A 15,950-nucleotide genomic window follows, 5' to 3' on the forward strand; every position below is an offset into this window, starting at 1 on the left:
TCCCCCAAGTCCCTCCTCCATACCTTTTATCTTAGCCTGCTGGACACACTTTCCTCATTCCTGAAGAAGGGCTTATGCCCGAAACGTCGATTCTCCTGTTCCTTGGATGCTGCCTGACCTGCGGCGCTGTTCCAACAACACATTTTCAGCACATATAAGATAATCAAAGGGTTAGATAGGGTGGACAGGGAGAGCCTTTTTCCAAGAATGGTGACGGCAAGCACAAGGGGGCATAGCTTTAAATTGAGGGATGATAGATATAGGACAGATGTTTCTTTACTCAGAGAGTAGTAAGGGTATGGAATGCTTTACCTGCAACGCCAAGTAGATTCGCCAACTTTAAGTACATTTAAGTCGTCATTGGACAAGCATATGGACGTACATGGAATAGTGTAGGTTAGATGGGCTTCAGATTGGTATGACAGGTCAGCGCAACATCGAGGGCCGAAGGGCCTGTACTGCGCTGTAATGTTCTATGAGCAATTCTCCAATCTCTGAGGCATCACCCGTGTTCAAGGATGCTGCAAAGATATTTGTTAAAGCCTCAGCTATTTCCTCTCTTGCTTCCCTCAGTAAACTCAGGTAGATGCCATCTAGATCTGGGGATTTATCCACCTTAATGCCTTTTGAAATACCAAACACCTCCTCCCCCTTTATGCTGACTTTTGACCTAGAGTAATCAAACATCTATCAACATCAGTCATGTCCATCTCCTTGGTGAATACCGATGCAAAGTACTCATTAAGAACCTCACCCATTTTCTCTGATTCCACACATAACTTTCCTCCTTTGTCCTTGAGTGGGCCAACCCATTCACTAGCTACCCTCTTGTTCCTTATATATGAATAAAAGGCTTTGGAATTTTCCTTAATCCTGATTGCTAAAGATATCTCATGACCCCTTTTAGCCCTCTTAACTCCGAATTTCAGATTGGTCCTACATTCCCATTATTCTTCTAAAGCTTCATTTGTCTTCAGTCGTCTAGATTTTATGAATGCTTCCTTTTTCCTCTTAGCTAATCTCACAATTTCACCTGACATCCATGTCATTCAACTGTCAGCGCATTGCTCTATAGGTCAGTGAGACAGTCTCCCATTTTGCACAAATCCACAGATGTTAGTAAGAAGGAGTTTACAGGCTGGATAGAGCTAGCACTATAGTTCTGGATGGTAACACCGGCTGGGGCAATGTCTGGTGGTCCGTCTGGTTTCATTCCTTTTTTTAGGCTTTGTAGTGGTTTAATACGATGGAGTAAGTAGCTCACGAGGCCATGTCAGGGAAATGGCTATGGAGTCACACCTAGCCCAGACCAAGTAAGGTTGGCAGATTTCTCTCCCTGAAGACATTCTTAGACCAAATGGATTTTTACAGCAATCATCCAATCCAAGTTAATTAACTGAATTTAAATTCCATGGTGGAAGTTGACCCCGTGTCCACATGCTATTCACCCGTACCTTTAAGTTATTAGCCCAGTGACATAACCTAAGGGCCAGTGTATCTTGGTAATTTTTACTGCACACTTTCCCAGGACATTGCACTTAGCTTTACAAAAAATAAAAGCAGACAGAGAATGTGGGAGGAGCTCAGCATATCTCTCAGCATCTGTGGAGGAAGAGAAACAGCATTGGGTCCAGAAGTTCTTTGCTCAGTTTTTCCCGTGTTCTTGGTGTTTGTTTCACATTTCCTGCATCTGCAGTCTTTCACTTTTTATTAAAATGGGAGCTGGTTTCCAGGATTATTTGGGGGAAGGAGGGAGCAGGTGATGGGGTAAGATGGGAGAACGTTAGAGAGGAAAACTCGAGGCAGGATCGCACTTGTCCCCTTCCATCTATGCCTGAAAGACAGTAGAAAGATCCAGATGAAGATAGAGTAAGATGAGGTAGAGAGCCACCCATCATGATCGGTTTGTTACAGGTAGTTATTTAGTAGGGAAAATTCAAAGCAATATGTAAACTGACACTCACAGCACACTCTATTTTGGGAGAGTTTCATATGTGCTTGGACAGTATGTAATGAAGAAGTATTCGAGTAAAGAATGACTTCCTCTGATTTGAATTTTTTGGCGACTGGATAAAAAACTCCAAACATGTACCCCCTTCGTCTTTGAGAATTCCTTTTCAATATCATCATTGTTTTTGTTCCATCGATTTGTTTCAAAGTACTTTTTCCAATCGTTGAATGGAATTGGGTAAAACCAGTTGTCAGACAAGAACATAATCCCTTTGCATTCTTTGTTGAAGAGGTTTTGAAGATTGTCAGTTCCACACCATTTCTTCACCATCCGGGTTATCAGTCTAGGACCCTGATGGCCCCAAGCTGCTCCATTGAATTTCTCAACAAAATCCCTCAAGCAACTCTCAACATAAGAATGAGACCGGTTAAATCCCAAAGCTGCATTATTTGCAAAATTTATTGATTCTGCACCGATAAAATTTTGGAATTCCAAGGGTTTGAGTGAAATGATATCCGTGTCCAGATAGATGCCCCCATACTTCCACAGCAAGGCTAGCCGACAGCCATCAGCGAGTACATGGAACCAGTAACTTTCCTTGCTGGGATCTACCTGTAAAATAATAGAATAGAGGTTCATCAATTATGGGTTTGATGTTTTAAATCACTCCTCCCTCCAAATATTGTCCTCTCCATCCGCACAATGCTCATTGGTTGAGCATCAATGCCTGAGAGCACTTTGTAACAGGCGGCAAGGTGGATCTTGAGGAGATGGGAACCTGGGCTGGTTCAGTCTTAAAACTGCACACTCTTTCAATGGAGAAAGGCTGCATCCACTTTCCCCATTGCCCCTGGCACGGTCTCCAACTTCCACCACAAGAGCCAGAGTCCTGGGAACCACACCACAGCCACACGTCAAATAAAACTTTAGTTCAAACAGATAGAAAACTACCCACTCAGGCTTGCGATTAAGTGAGAACCCAGTGTGGATTTCTGACCACATTCCTGCCATATCATGCGGCTCATGCTGAAATAACGCTGTGTAATTGACAAATATGGATCTGTTTGAAATCTAAATGTGAGATAACACAAGATGGAGTCACTGGATGAATGTGTATCACATGCTTAATTGTTCATCCGGCTCTTACATCTTGAATCCTTCAGCAATGTACATTAAAGAGACAGGATAGAGTGGGTATGCTCAAACGTAATCATGTGATTACAGTTGCAGTTTGCACACTTGTTAGAATTTCCACAGGGATGGAGAACTTCCCAAAAATGATCCAGTTTCCAGTTAATAACTGAAAAACTGACACATCCCCCTCATAATGGTACACATTTCAATCATGAGTGTAGTGCTGGAAAAGCACAGCAGGTCAGGCAGCATCTGAGGAGCATGCGAATCAAGGCTTCGGGCAGAAGCTCTTCATCAGGAGTGAGGCTTGTGAGCCGAAGTGGCTGATAGATAAATGGAAGTGGGGTGGTGCTGGGGGGATAGGAGCTGAGAATGCGACAGGTAGATGAAGGTGGGGGAGAAGGTGATAGGTCGGAGAGGAGGGTGGAGCAGATAGATGGGAAAGACGTTGGACAAGTCAAGAGGGCAATGCCGAGTTGGAGGCGTGGGACTGGGATAAGGTGGGGGGAGTGAAATGAGGAAACCGGTGAAATCCATATTAATCTCATGTGGTTGCAGGGTCCCAAGACTGAACATGAGGCGTTCTTCATCCAGGCGTCAGGTGGTTAGGGTTTGGCAATGGAGGAGACCCAGGACCTGGAGGAGGATGATATGATGTGTGTGGAGGTTGGTGGGTGGAAGGTGAAGACCGAGGGGGGGTCTGTCCTTGTTGCCATTGGAGAGGTGGGGTCCAATGACGGGGGTACGGGAAGTGGAGGAAATGCGCTGAAGGGCATTGTTGACCACGAGGGAGGGGAAATTGTGGTCTTTGAAGAAAGAGGCCATCTGGGATTTTCTATAAAGGAATTGTTGTCATCCTGGGAACAGATGTGGCCGAGGCAGAGGAATTGGGAATAAGAGATGGTGTTTTTACAGGAGGCAGGGTGGAAGGGGGTGTAGTCCAGTTAGCTGTGTGAGTCTAGTGAGCTGTTTGTAGTAGATGTCCATGTCAGTCAACTGAGATGGAGATGGAGGGGTCCAGGAAGGGGAGGGAGCTGTCTGAGATGGTCCAGGTGAACTTGAGTTCAGGGTGAAACGTGTTAGTGAAGTTGATGAACTGTTTAACCTCCTTGTGGGAGCACGAGGTAGCACCAATACAGACATCAATGTAGCGGAGGAAAAGGTGGGGGATGGTCCCATCATTGCATCATCCTCCACCACTTCCATCATCTACAAACACACCCCACCCCAACCATATCAGCATTTCAGAGAGACCATTCCCTTCATAACTCCCTTGTCAGATCCACCGCCGCCCCCCCTCCCCCGCCCCCACAAGCCCTCACCCCACTCCCAGCACCTTTCCTTGCCACCACAGGAAGTGAAAACCTGCGCCCAAAGGGTCCTTCCACATCCAACAGAAACTTACCTGTATCTCCACCAATGTCATCTACTCTCTCCATTGCACCTAATGTGGTCTCCAATTTGTGGATTGTTTCAGAGAACATCTCTGGGACACCAGCACCAATCAAGCCCACCATCTCATGGCAGAATAATTCAAATCCCCTCCCACTCAGTCAAGGATATGCAGATTCTGGGTCTCCTCCGTTGCCAAACCCTAACCACCTGCCGCCTGGAGGAAGAATGCCTCATCTTCCACTTTGGGACCCTGCAAACCACATGGAACTGATGTGGATTTCACCAGTTTCTTCATTTCCCTCCCCCCACCTTATCCCAGTCCTAAGCCTCCAAATTGGCACCGCCTTCCTGACCTATCCATTGTCTTTCCCATCCAACCGCTCCACCCTCCTCTCTGACCTATCACCTTCTCCTCCACATTCATTGACCTATCGCATTCCCAGCTAACTTCCCCCAGCATCATCCCACTGCATTTTATCTCTCAGCCATTCCGGCCCACAAGCCTCATTCCTGATAAAGGGCTTATGCCCGAAACGTCAATTCTCCTGCTCCTCGGATGCTGCCTGACCTGCTGTGCTTTTCCAGCACCACATTCTTTACTCTAATCTCCAGCACCCGCGGTCCTCACATTTTCCTCCATCTCAATCATGTCCCCCTTCAATCTCCTTGCTCCAGCAAAACAACAGCAGTCTGTCCAATCTCTCTTCATCACTGAAACTCTCCAGACCAGGCAACATCCTGGTCAATCTCCTTTGCACTCTATCCAGTGAAATCACATCACACCATGGTTACGTTGAATGGCTTAAGGGAGCGAATGTCCTTTCCTGCTCCTATTTCTGATTTTCTTACATCATTTCAAGCTTTCTTGAGAAAACAGACTTCACATTTGGGTCTTTATACTCATGTCTGTCTAAGTGTAAATATCTTGTACCTACTTCCCAGTGGAAAACATCCAGTTTTCCTTTGATCTCTGACAAACAATCCCCCAATGCTCACTGTCAGACTGACTTCAGATTAATCTGTTCAGTTTGCCCGAAGTTTAAATTCACAGCCCCAGAACACAAGTCGTATATCCCCAAATCATCCCCCATCCCCAACAGTAAAACAGAGATGAACTCGAATGGGAACGGCATGACTCTGAATTCAGCCACGAACCACTCTACAAATACAGTTCTAGTGAAGAGAAATCTGTCGATCTCCACTTTATAAACTAGATAGATTGTCAGAATATCGACTAGAAACTATGACTGAATCTTAAACAATCAGTGGGTTTCATCCCAACACTCAAGTATTTAAGTAGCTGGGATTTTCCAATTTGTATCGTTTGAATTTCAGGGTGACTGCTCATTTCAGACACTAAAAGATTACTCTTTGTATCAGGTCTGCCACCAGGAAAGTCCATGTCTTCATCAAGATCCAATATTGGAAAAGGTTGACAAATAATAGAAGACAGTGGAAGATTTTTGGAGAAACACTGGCCTGCAGCCGATAGAATAATTAAAACTGCACAACTCTAAAACTCAATGATTCCTCTCCAGGGTTTATTGGGAACCAATACCACTTTACAAATGATAAAAATCAAACTGCAACAGTTGTTAACATGTTAAGATTGGCATGCTGTCATTAACTTGAATGTGAGCAGCAGTGTAATAATTCCAATGCATGAAGTGAGATTGGCTTGAACTAGAATGTGGAGAAAGTGAGGTCTGCAGATGCTGGAGATCAAAGTTGAAACTTTATTGCTGGAACAGCACAGCAGGTCAGGCAGCATCCAGGGAACAGGAGATTCGACGTTTCGGGCACAGGCCCTTCTTCAGGAATTGAACTAGAATGTGTGCTAAATGTGAAATTCTAAATGATCTGGGTTGATTGATTAGCTGGGACAGTGAAAGGAGCTGAGAAAATACCAGAGACTGACGGTAATTTCTTCCTCCACACTTTGAAAAAGCTGCCGGTGTTTGAAGAGCGGCCTGTTGACAGTGACTGCGCTGATTTGTGTGATTTTAACTCGATTACGTTGGCCGGGGAGCCAATGAACTGCAGTTGGTTTGAAATTGCTCTTGGTTGTATTTCCAAGCCTCTCATCACTTCTGGCAGGAGATTGGAAGCCAGCGCTGTCCTACATTTACAGAACCTGGGGGAATCTGGAATCAATGGTGTGTCCCCAGAGTTACCAGCAATGGAGGAAACAATAACTTTCTTCACTTAGGGTAGGAGCTAGCATCTACTCTCCAATACCTCGCACTCACTCTTTCTCTGCAAGTGTGACCACCTCCAAACCTCACTATTGGCTGCACCCACTCACTCTCACCCGCCCTAACCCCCTGACACCACTAATCCTGTATATCCTCTTTGCTACCCACTCAATCACTCAATCAGGACACCTCCCAACCTGCATTAACAATAATAGCTGTGCCACCCACTTTCATCTTCCATGGTACCTCTCTGTGTCTCATTCCAGAAGGAAAACAGTCCACAGTAGGGCAGAAAGGGTCCAGTTGGACGGTGGATTGTCCAACATTTAGCTCCTCACTCCATTATGTGGATAGATCCCAGTCTCTGACTGCGCAGAATACTGACTGACCTATCCAAGAACCTGGACTGATATTGGAGGCTGTCCCTGACTTAATGTGCAAAAACCCCTGAGCAAAGGCCATTCCCCCTTTACTGAAGGTCTGCTGACAAGCTTTCTAGCTCTGTGCCTACACTGAATGGCAAGGCGAGACAGAAGTAATGTGTGCCTGGTATCTCTGTCTGAGGGGGCACATGGTGGGTCAGTGGTCAACACAGCTGCCTCACAGCACCAGGGACGCAGGTTCGATTCTAGCCTCAGGCAACTGTCTGTGTGGAATTTGTACATTCTCCCTGTGTCTGCATGGGTTTCCTCCGGGTGCTCCGGTTTCCTCCCACAATCCAAAAATGTGCAGGTTAGGTGAATTGGCCGTGCTAAATTGTCCATAATGTTCAGGGATATGTAGATGAGGTGCATTAGTCAGGGGAAATGTAGAGTATTAGGGAAGGGGAATGGGTCTCGGTGGGATGTTCTTCAGAGGGTCAATGTGGACTTGTTGTACCAAATGGCCTGTTTCCACACTGCAGGGATTCTATGATTCTATGAAAAAGGCAAGGCAGGGATACTGTGAGCATCCAGGTTGGTTCAGAGTGAGGGAGCTCTGTGAGAATGAGGGAGGAGCCCAGAGATACAGCTGAGTATCTTCTGTATTCAGGAGATGAGTGTGTGTTCCTGAGCACATAGTGTCCATGATGCAGCATTTCAATGAGAGTCAGCAGGGCTGCCCGAGGGATAACACTGAAGTGCAGAAACATCGTGTAAGTGGATTGGAAAAGTACCATAAGGGATCATAAAGGCTGAGCATCTTGAAAGCAATATCGGTAGCATGGTGTGTGTGTGTGTATGTGTGTGTGTGTGTGTGTGTGTGTGTGTGTGTGTGAGAGTGTATGTGTGTTTGTGTCTGTTTGTGTGTGTGTCTGTGCCTGTGTGTGTGTGTGTCTGTGTGTGTGTCTATGTGTGTGTCTGTGTGTGTGTGTCTGTGTGTGTATGTCTATGTGTGTCTGTGTGTTTGTGTGTGTCTGTATGTATGTGTGTGTCTGTGTCTGTCTGTGTGTGTGTCTGTGTGTGTGTGTCTGTGTGTGTGTGTCTGTTTGTGTGTGTGTGTGTCTGTGTCTGTGTGTGTGTCTGTGTGTGTCTGTGTCTATGTGTGTCTGTGTCTGTCTGTGTGTGTGTGTGTTTGTGTCTGTGTGTGTGTGTGGGTGTGTATTCGATACACATGGATTGGGCCCTGAGACTTTGGAACCTAGGCTCCAACCTGGAGGTCAGAAGCTCACTTTATCTCTCAATGAATGCACAAAACATGGACTGAGGTGCCACCAGCATTGAATTTGGCCTCACTGGACTTCTCACACGATTGCCTGAAATCTTTCCTTTGCCCACATCATTCAAACCCCAAAACAAATCTGTTCTGAACTTGATTGCAAAACACACCAATAAAAGCAAAATAGTGCAGATGCTGGAGATTTGAAGTAGAAATAGAAGTTGATGGAAAAACTCAATAAGTCTGGCAGCAAATGTAGGGAAAGAAACCGAGCTCATATTTTGAGTCTGGAATTGGGTTTTCTTCTGAAGAAGTTAAATTGGACTCAAAGTAATCCCATTTTTCTCTCTACACAGATGCTACTTCCTGTTTATATTTTAATTTAAAACCCACAGGACGTCCAATTCAGCATTATCCATCATTGTACACATAGAAACAGGGACTTAGCTTGTCAGTGTAAAGTTTACTATTCATTTTTCAGATTGATGGACGTTAGCAGCTTTTACCATTCACAAACTCAAGCAGCCAGTTCCATATAACTCCTTACCTTCTCATACCATCCAGCTAAGGGTGTGTTGTTGAACAATTCTTTAGGATTCAAGGGCAAGATGATGACATTCTTGAATGAAGAAAGAAGACGGATCCCTTTGTACTCAGGTTCCTGATACACAGATATATTCCCATTGAATGCTTTCATGAAGTAATAAACTAGTTTGTTTGGGTTTAGTCTTGCTGCTGATTCGATGCCACACATGGCCAGTGAGGAAGGGTTCAGTTGACTGGACGTCTGTAGAAACATGATTCCCGGGTCTGTGGATGGGTGTGGGTATTTCACACTCACTGTGTAGCTTGATGTTGGTAATTTAATTCGATCAGTGTCAACTGGATTGCCCATGTAGTTTGCCAGTGTATTTGGCAACTCACTTAATTTTAAAATCGTCTTATTCAAAGAGGGAATTACAAGCAAGTAGGCAGCAAGGGCAAATACCAGCAGGAGGAAAAATACTGCAAATTTTTCAATACCCTTCATCACTGAAGATAGTTCTGTAATGATCACTGTGAGAAGAAAGAATTGTCAATTATAAACAGTTCAGTTCATACAGTCATACTTGAGAATACTTGCAAGCTCAAAAGCAAAGCATTTCAGTAAGTAGCAAATAGAACATAAGAGCACAGGTAATACAGCCAGAAGGAGACATTTGACCAACCCAGCCTGCTCCACCTTGTAATACAATTATGGCTGATCTTGGGTTTCAATTCCACTTTCCTTCCCACTCCACATTCCCCCCCCAATTCCCTGAAAGATTATAAGTCTGACTATTTCAGCATTAGAAATATCAATCATGGAGCACCCTCTGGGATATAAAACTGCAAACGTTCACAATCCATTGAGTGAAGTCCTTATCCTGAGGCTGTTCACCAAAGGCCTTGATTTTCCAAATAGTGGAAATGATTTCTCAGAGTCCATCCCCTTGAATCCTTCAGAATCTTATGTTTCAATGAAATTGCTGTTTATTATTCTGAACACAGTGAATATGGCACAGATACAGAGAGCTCTGGAGAAATTCAGCAGGTTCATCATTGAGGCAGCATGGTGGCTCAGTGGTTAGCACTGCTGCCTCACAGCACCAGGGACCTGGGTCTGAGTCCGACCTCGGGTGGCTGTCTGTGTGGAGTTTGCACATTCTCCCCGTGTCTGTGTGGGTTTCCTCGGGGTGTTCTGGTTCCTTCCCACAATCCAAAGATGTGCTGGTTTGGTGCATTAGCCATGCTAAATTGCCCATAGTGATAGGTGTGTTAGTCAGAGGTAAAAGTCGGGGAATGGGTCTGGGTGGGTTACTCTTCAGAGAGTCGGTATGGGCCTGCTGGGACAAAGGGCCTGTTTCCGTACTGTAAGGAATCTAATTTAAAATTAAAGGAGAGAGAAATGGAAGTTTGTGTTTTAAATCTGCAGAAGAAAACTCTGGAGAAGAGTCATACTGGACTCAAAACATTAACTGCTATTCTCTCCACAGATGTTGCCAGACCAGCTGAGTTTTTCCATTACTCTCTCTGTGTACATTCCAGATGTCCAACATCCACAGTACTTTGCCTTAACTCAGACAGCCTAGTAAATCTTTGCTATACCAACAACAATGCAGTTATGTCCTTCCTTAATAGGGGAGACCAAAGATGGACAAAGTATCCCTGATGTAGTCTCATAAATGTCCTACACAGTTGTGGGAAAACTTCCTTACTTTTATATTCCTTTCCGCTTGCAATAAACAGCTCTATTTCATTTATCTTCAATGGCTGTACTAGCATGCCATCTTTTTGTGACTCATCTACCAAGACAGTTAGATCCTTCTGCACTTCAGAGTTTTTGCAAACTCAGTCCATCAAAATAGTATACTGCTTTTGCATTTCTTATGAGAATGATTATGTTCTCACTTTCCCATATTATGTTCCATTTGCTCCATCCACTGTGAACTAACTGATCTTCTATCCATGCCATTATGATGCACTGTGCGCTCTTCATATGTACTGAAATCAGTGAGATAAATGCCTTCCTGGAAATCTAGATACATCACATTCATCTTTATACATGCTGTTTATTAATTCCTTTAAGGACTCTGTAAACATAATTTCCCTTTCACAAAATCATGTTGACTAAGTTTCCTGTTATAACCTTGCTAATTGTGGAGTCAATTTCCACTATAATATGTTATAGTAACTGACATGTAGTTTCCTGAGATAAGTGGGAGGGTGGAGGTGGGGTAACTGGGAAGGCAATAGGTAGATGCAGTTGGGGTATGTCATGGTGATAGGTTAGAGTGGTGGATGGATCTGATAGGTGGGGAGGAAGATGGATAGGTAGGACAGTTGAAGATGGCGGGGACGAGTTGGAGGGTTGGATCTGGGATGAGGTGTGGGAAGGGGAAATAATGAAAATTGTGAGGATGACATTGATGCTGTGTTGTTGGAGGGTCCCAAGGCAGGAGACGAGGCGATCTTCCTCCAGTCGTGAGGTGGCTTGGATTTGGCGCTGGTGGTGGCCCAGGACTTACATGTCCTTGGCGGAGTGGGAGGGGAGTTGAAATGTTCGGTCATTGGGCGATGGGGTTGTTGGGTGCGTATGTCCCAGAGATGTTCTCTGAAATGTTCTGTGAGTTGGCGTCCTGTCTCCCCATTGTAGAGGTGACCACTTTGCGAGCAATGGATACTGTAGATGAGTTGTTTAGATGTGCAGGAAAATCTCTGCTGGATGTGGAAGGATCCTTTGGGGCCTTGGATGAAGGTAAGGGGGGAGTGTGGGTGCAGGTTTTGCATCTCTTGCAGAGGTGAGGGAAAATGCCGGGTGTGGAGGGTAGGTTGGTGGGAGGTCTGGCATCATTGAGGCGACATGGTGGCTCAGTGGTTAGCACTGCTGCCTCACGGCATCAGGGACCCCTTCAGTGATCACTCAATAGTAAGGGAATGCTTTTCCCAGAATACTAGCTTTTTTGATAAATGTCTTTATTTCTTTGAGCATGTTATAGTCTGCAATATTGAATTAGATCCTATAATATCCTATGATTCCTAAATTACAACTATTAAAAATTGATAAATTTTTAAAAAAATGTTTTTTTCTATTAAAGTACAAAATAATATTCTGTAAATACATTCTATCCTGAGATAATTTAGCTGGTTTGAAAACTCTCAGGAGGCAGAATATTTCATTTTAACCCAGTCTGTAGCTGGTAAAAATGACAATGTTCCTTTAATGATTCAAAATTTCTCTAAATTGAGTGTTAGGTATAGCTCACCTGGAGGTCAGTGGATAGTTAAGAGAATAGAATCATGAATAATAAGTCAAAAACTATATATTTAAAGGCAATTCAAACAAACCAGCAGTTTCAGTCCCATGACAGGGGATTCAAGTTGGGTCACATTCATGAATGACATTGCTTTGATAGCTCCTGCTCCAAACCTATTGTATGCTGTGAGTGATAATTCAGAAGTTCAGACTATGCTGAGAGACTTTGCCGTCACACTCTCACAAATTCCTCAATCATCTTGTGCACCAACTCTACAGCAGGTGCCTTAACCTTGAAATCAAGGTAGAGTCCACACTCTCACCTTGCGTTCAAGATACAACATTACAGTTATGAGACACTGCCAAGCAGAAAGGTGACAGAACTACACCATGTACATGCACTCCAAAAATAAGAAACTGGAGAAACTTGGCATCATCACTCACAGGAGCCAAACCTCCCCTGGCACCACAATTGAAAACATTATCACACGGGGAAATTGATCATCAACTTATCAGATCACACACCTCAACTGGAAGAGATTGAAGTTCTCAGCCATGGGCTCAATTTCTGCCCTCCCACCCAAACGGACCCCATTGGTCTTGTGGCAGACATGGAGGAGTTTATCAAACAAATGAGACTCCGGGAATTCTTCCAAGATGTCAGCAGTGATCCTAACGAGACAATCAATAAACCAGAAGAGTCATCAGAGAGATCCGTAGTGGAGCGACCAAAGAAGGAGTCGATTTGGAGCCCTCTGGAGGGCCGCTGCCCTGGGCTTGACGTGTACGCTCAAATCATCAGGAAATGTGTCAAGGCCAGATTCATCAGCCACACTCACAAGGTAGAGCAAAACATCACCTGATCACAATGCAACGCTGTCTATGCTCTCAAAACCACTCGCAATATTGTCATCATACCTGCAGATAAAGGAGGAGCCATCATCATATAGAATAGAATGGACTACTGAAGGAAGTGTACCAACAACTGAACAACCAGGAACACTACAGGCAACTACTGGCTGATCTGACCGAAGGACACACCCATGAACTAAACAGATTGATCAAGACTTTTGATCCAATTCTTCACTCTTCCCTATGCACTCTCATCCCACGTTCTTCTCACATACAGGACTTCTACTGCCTTACCGAAGATGCACAAATCCAACACACCAGGACATCCCCATCATGTCAGGCAATGGAACCTTGTGTAAGAAACTCTCAGGCTGTATCAAGGGCGTCTTGAAACCCATTGTACAGCAGAGCTCAGCTTCTGTCATGACACTCCATTGGAAATGACATCATCATAGGAAATGACATCACCGACCCAAAGAAACCCACACATATAAATAGAAAGTAGGATTCATCAGCAGTGCTTTGTCCGGAGACTCACTGAAGATGATACTTAGTATGGTGACAAAATGTCTGAAAATGAACCTTCCAGTTCAGCAAACAAACCTATATCCACATCCATCAACATAATCCTTTAGGAAAGGTAACTGCTTTCCTCCCCTGGTCTGGCCTACATGTGACTCCAGACCCACATCAATGTGGTTGACTCTTAACTGTTCTCTGAGCAATTAGAGATGGGTAATACATGCCAGCCTAGACAGTGATGCCCTCACATGTAAGTTCATTTCATAAAGACCCATGGCAGTGTGGTTGAATCTTAACTTCTCTCTAAAACAACCAGGAGAGCCAATCAATTCAAGGATAATGAGATATGAGCACCAGATGCTCATCTTGACAATGATGCTCACAGTCCATACAGAAAACATTAGCCACCAGGCATTCCAGCAACACCCACATTCCACAATTAAATTGAAAGATTCAGAACTACATCATTGGCTGTCAGGCGATTATTAACATCATGAAAACACCCACATTCCGGGTGAAAGAGAAGCCTTTCTGACACTTTCTTTGTCTTTGTGGGTTCAGTTGCGAGGGTGGAAAAACCTGGAGGAGACCTCTCAGTTTAACCATCCCGTGCAGTTTCTCAGACAGTGCCACTCTCTGACTCAGTGACTCAGCTGCCCACTGAAACTTCAACACAGTGATAAACTTACTGTTTCATTTTATACTGAATAACCTCACAAATGTCATTCTTTGTCGTATCACACATATCTAGCACATTATTTCAACAATCATTATTCTAATTCTTTACGATTTGTTATGATCTGTTCAACAGCCTCAGAAATTATATTTTGTTGAACTGAAAGAATATATTTGACAAACCGGATTAACAATGTCAAACACGTTAAACCTGTCTGAACATGTTGATCTTTTCACATTTCAAATGCTACTCTTCATTCAGAGTGAAACTCAGAATAGCTGGAGATTGAACTATGAAAGATAAACTGCTCTCTGCTCATCTCCGTTGCAGGTGATCAGTTTATGGGTCACTCTGCTGAGATTGTCAGCAATCCAGTGTGATTCTCAATTGCCGTGACTGTAACTTTCTGCCGATTCTTTCAGTTCCCACTCCCCACACTCACACCGCCCTCTCCCCTCACCTGCCCCTCACAGCAGATTCCCCCAACCCAGGATCAGTTCCCTAACCTCATGTAGGAGTTCCTGCCATCTCCTAGACCAATCCCCCTCATCTCCACAGCAGATCCTCCCCACTCTTCAGCAGTTCCTGTGAGTCTGCAAACCCTAGACCCCTGGCCCAGCATCTCATCCATATGCACGGAGCACATCATAGTTCCCCTTGAGATCTAGTCCTCTCCTGGGCAAATTGCTTAAATCAAACTCCAGGAAAGCTGAACCGTGGGAAAAAAGTGAACTTTGACAAAACATAATCTTTGTGAAACCATTGAGACACTGCTGATAAACAGGAGAAATCATAGCAGAAATTCACATAGATGTTTTTTGTTCTGGGAAAATGAGCTGCACTTAAAGGCTTGAAGAGTGAAAGAGAGTCAGACAAACAGACAGTGGGGATAACAGACAGTGAGGTGGAGAGGGAGAAAAAGAGAATGAGTAAAGGCATAGAGAACGAGAGAGAGAGATGGAGTGAAAAAGGTGGAGAGATATAGTGAGAGAGTTGGAAAGGGAAAGGGTGTCATCGAGAGAGTGGGAAATGGGTGTGGAAAAGGACTACAATGCAAATACTGTTTCCAAGAAGTAGGAGTATCCCTAATGCTGTTCTCAATCCCAGTCCCAGACAGGTCAGTGTGTGCATGTTCCAATCCCCAGCCTGGATGATTTGAGAGGGCTTGCAGTCAGAAATGTCTGTAAACAACTCACGAAACCCAAAGCTGGCAATGGATCAACCCCCAATGTGATCATCCAAACCTTTGTGGGAAAAGCTGGCAGAGGAATGAATGATCCGAACAATCTTCCAAAGGAAGGATGTTAGAAATAGTTTTCACTTACCGTGTTGAAAGGTGTTTGTGCTCCAATGATCATGTGCTGTGCGTACGGATGTTTCAGCATTCAGGTTACACTGGGTGTGTCAGGATTGAAACAAAGGTTGATATCACATGTGACTTTCCTGTTGCTGATTTGCCCTTTACAAATCTTTGTGGGATGTTTTATTGAGGCCAGCGACATTATGAACAGGATCAAACAGACAGACAGAATAATGTGAGCAACTCCAATGAAATGTGGAGAATGTGATGATATTTGTAATCAGTAGGCATGTGTTATATTATCAGATATTTTATGGTCAAACCTCCAGGATAGTATCCCATAAGGGTTGATGATCATACAAAGGAGAGCTTGGAAAGTTTTGTCATGTGACTTTGGAAGAGACCCTGAGGGAACATGGTAATTAGAAATGTTTGTGCAGGGACAGGAGAGAGAGGGAGGAATAACACATGAATATCCATATGTATGTGTGTCTATGTCTGTCTGTGTGGTA

At 44.2% G+C, this 15,950-nt stretch overlaps 1 protein-coding gene across 1 annotated transcript; it reads right to left on the bottom strand.

Moving 5' to 3' along the window:
- Positions 1-870: 870 nt before the first annotated feature.
- LOC122547518 (lactosylceramide 4-alpha-galactosyltransferase-like) lies at positions 871-15,561 on the bottom strand. Its single transcript, XM_043686133.1, has 3 exons — positions 15,464-15,561; positions 8,861-9,369; positions 871-2,563 (listed from the first exon to the last, which is right to left on the bottom strand). The coding sequence occupies exons 2-3, from the start codon at positions 9,341-9,343 to the stop codon at positions 1,973-1,975; spliced, it is 1,074 nt and encodes a 357-aa protein (XP_043542068.1). The 5' UTR covers positions 9,344-9,369; positions 15,464-15,561; the 3' UTR covers positions 871-1,972.
- Positions 15,562-15,950: the final 389 nt, after the last annotated feature.

The sequence above is a fragment of the Chiloscyllium plagiosum genome, unplaced genomic scaffold (genome assembly GCF_004010195.1).
Source record: "Chiloscyllium plagiosum isolate BGI_BamShark_2017 unplaced genomic scaffold, ASM401019v2 scaf_14801, whole genome shotgun sequence".
Lineage (NCBI taxonomy): Eukaryota > Metazoa > Chordata > Chondrichthyes > Orectolobiformes > Hemiscylliidae > Chiloscyllium > Chiloscyllium plagiosum.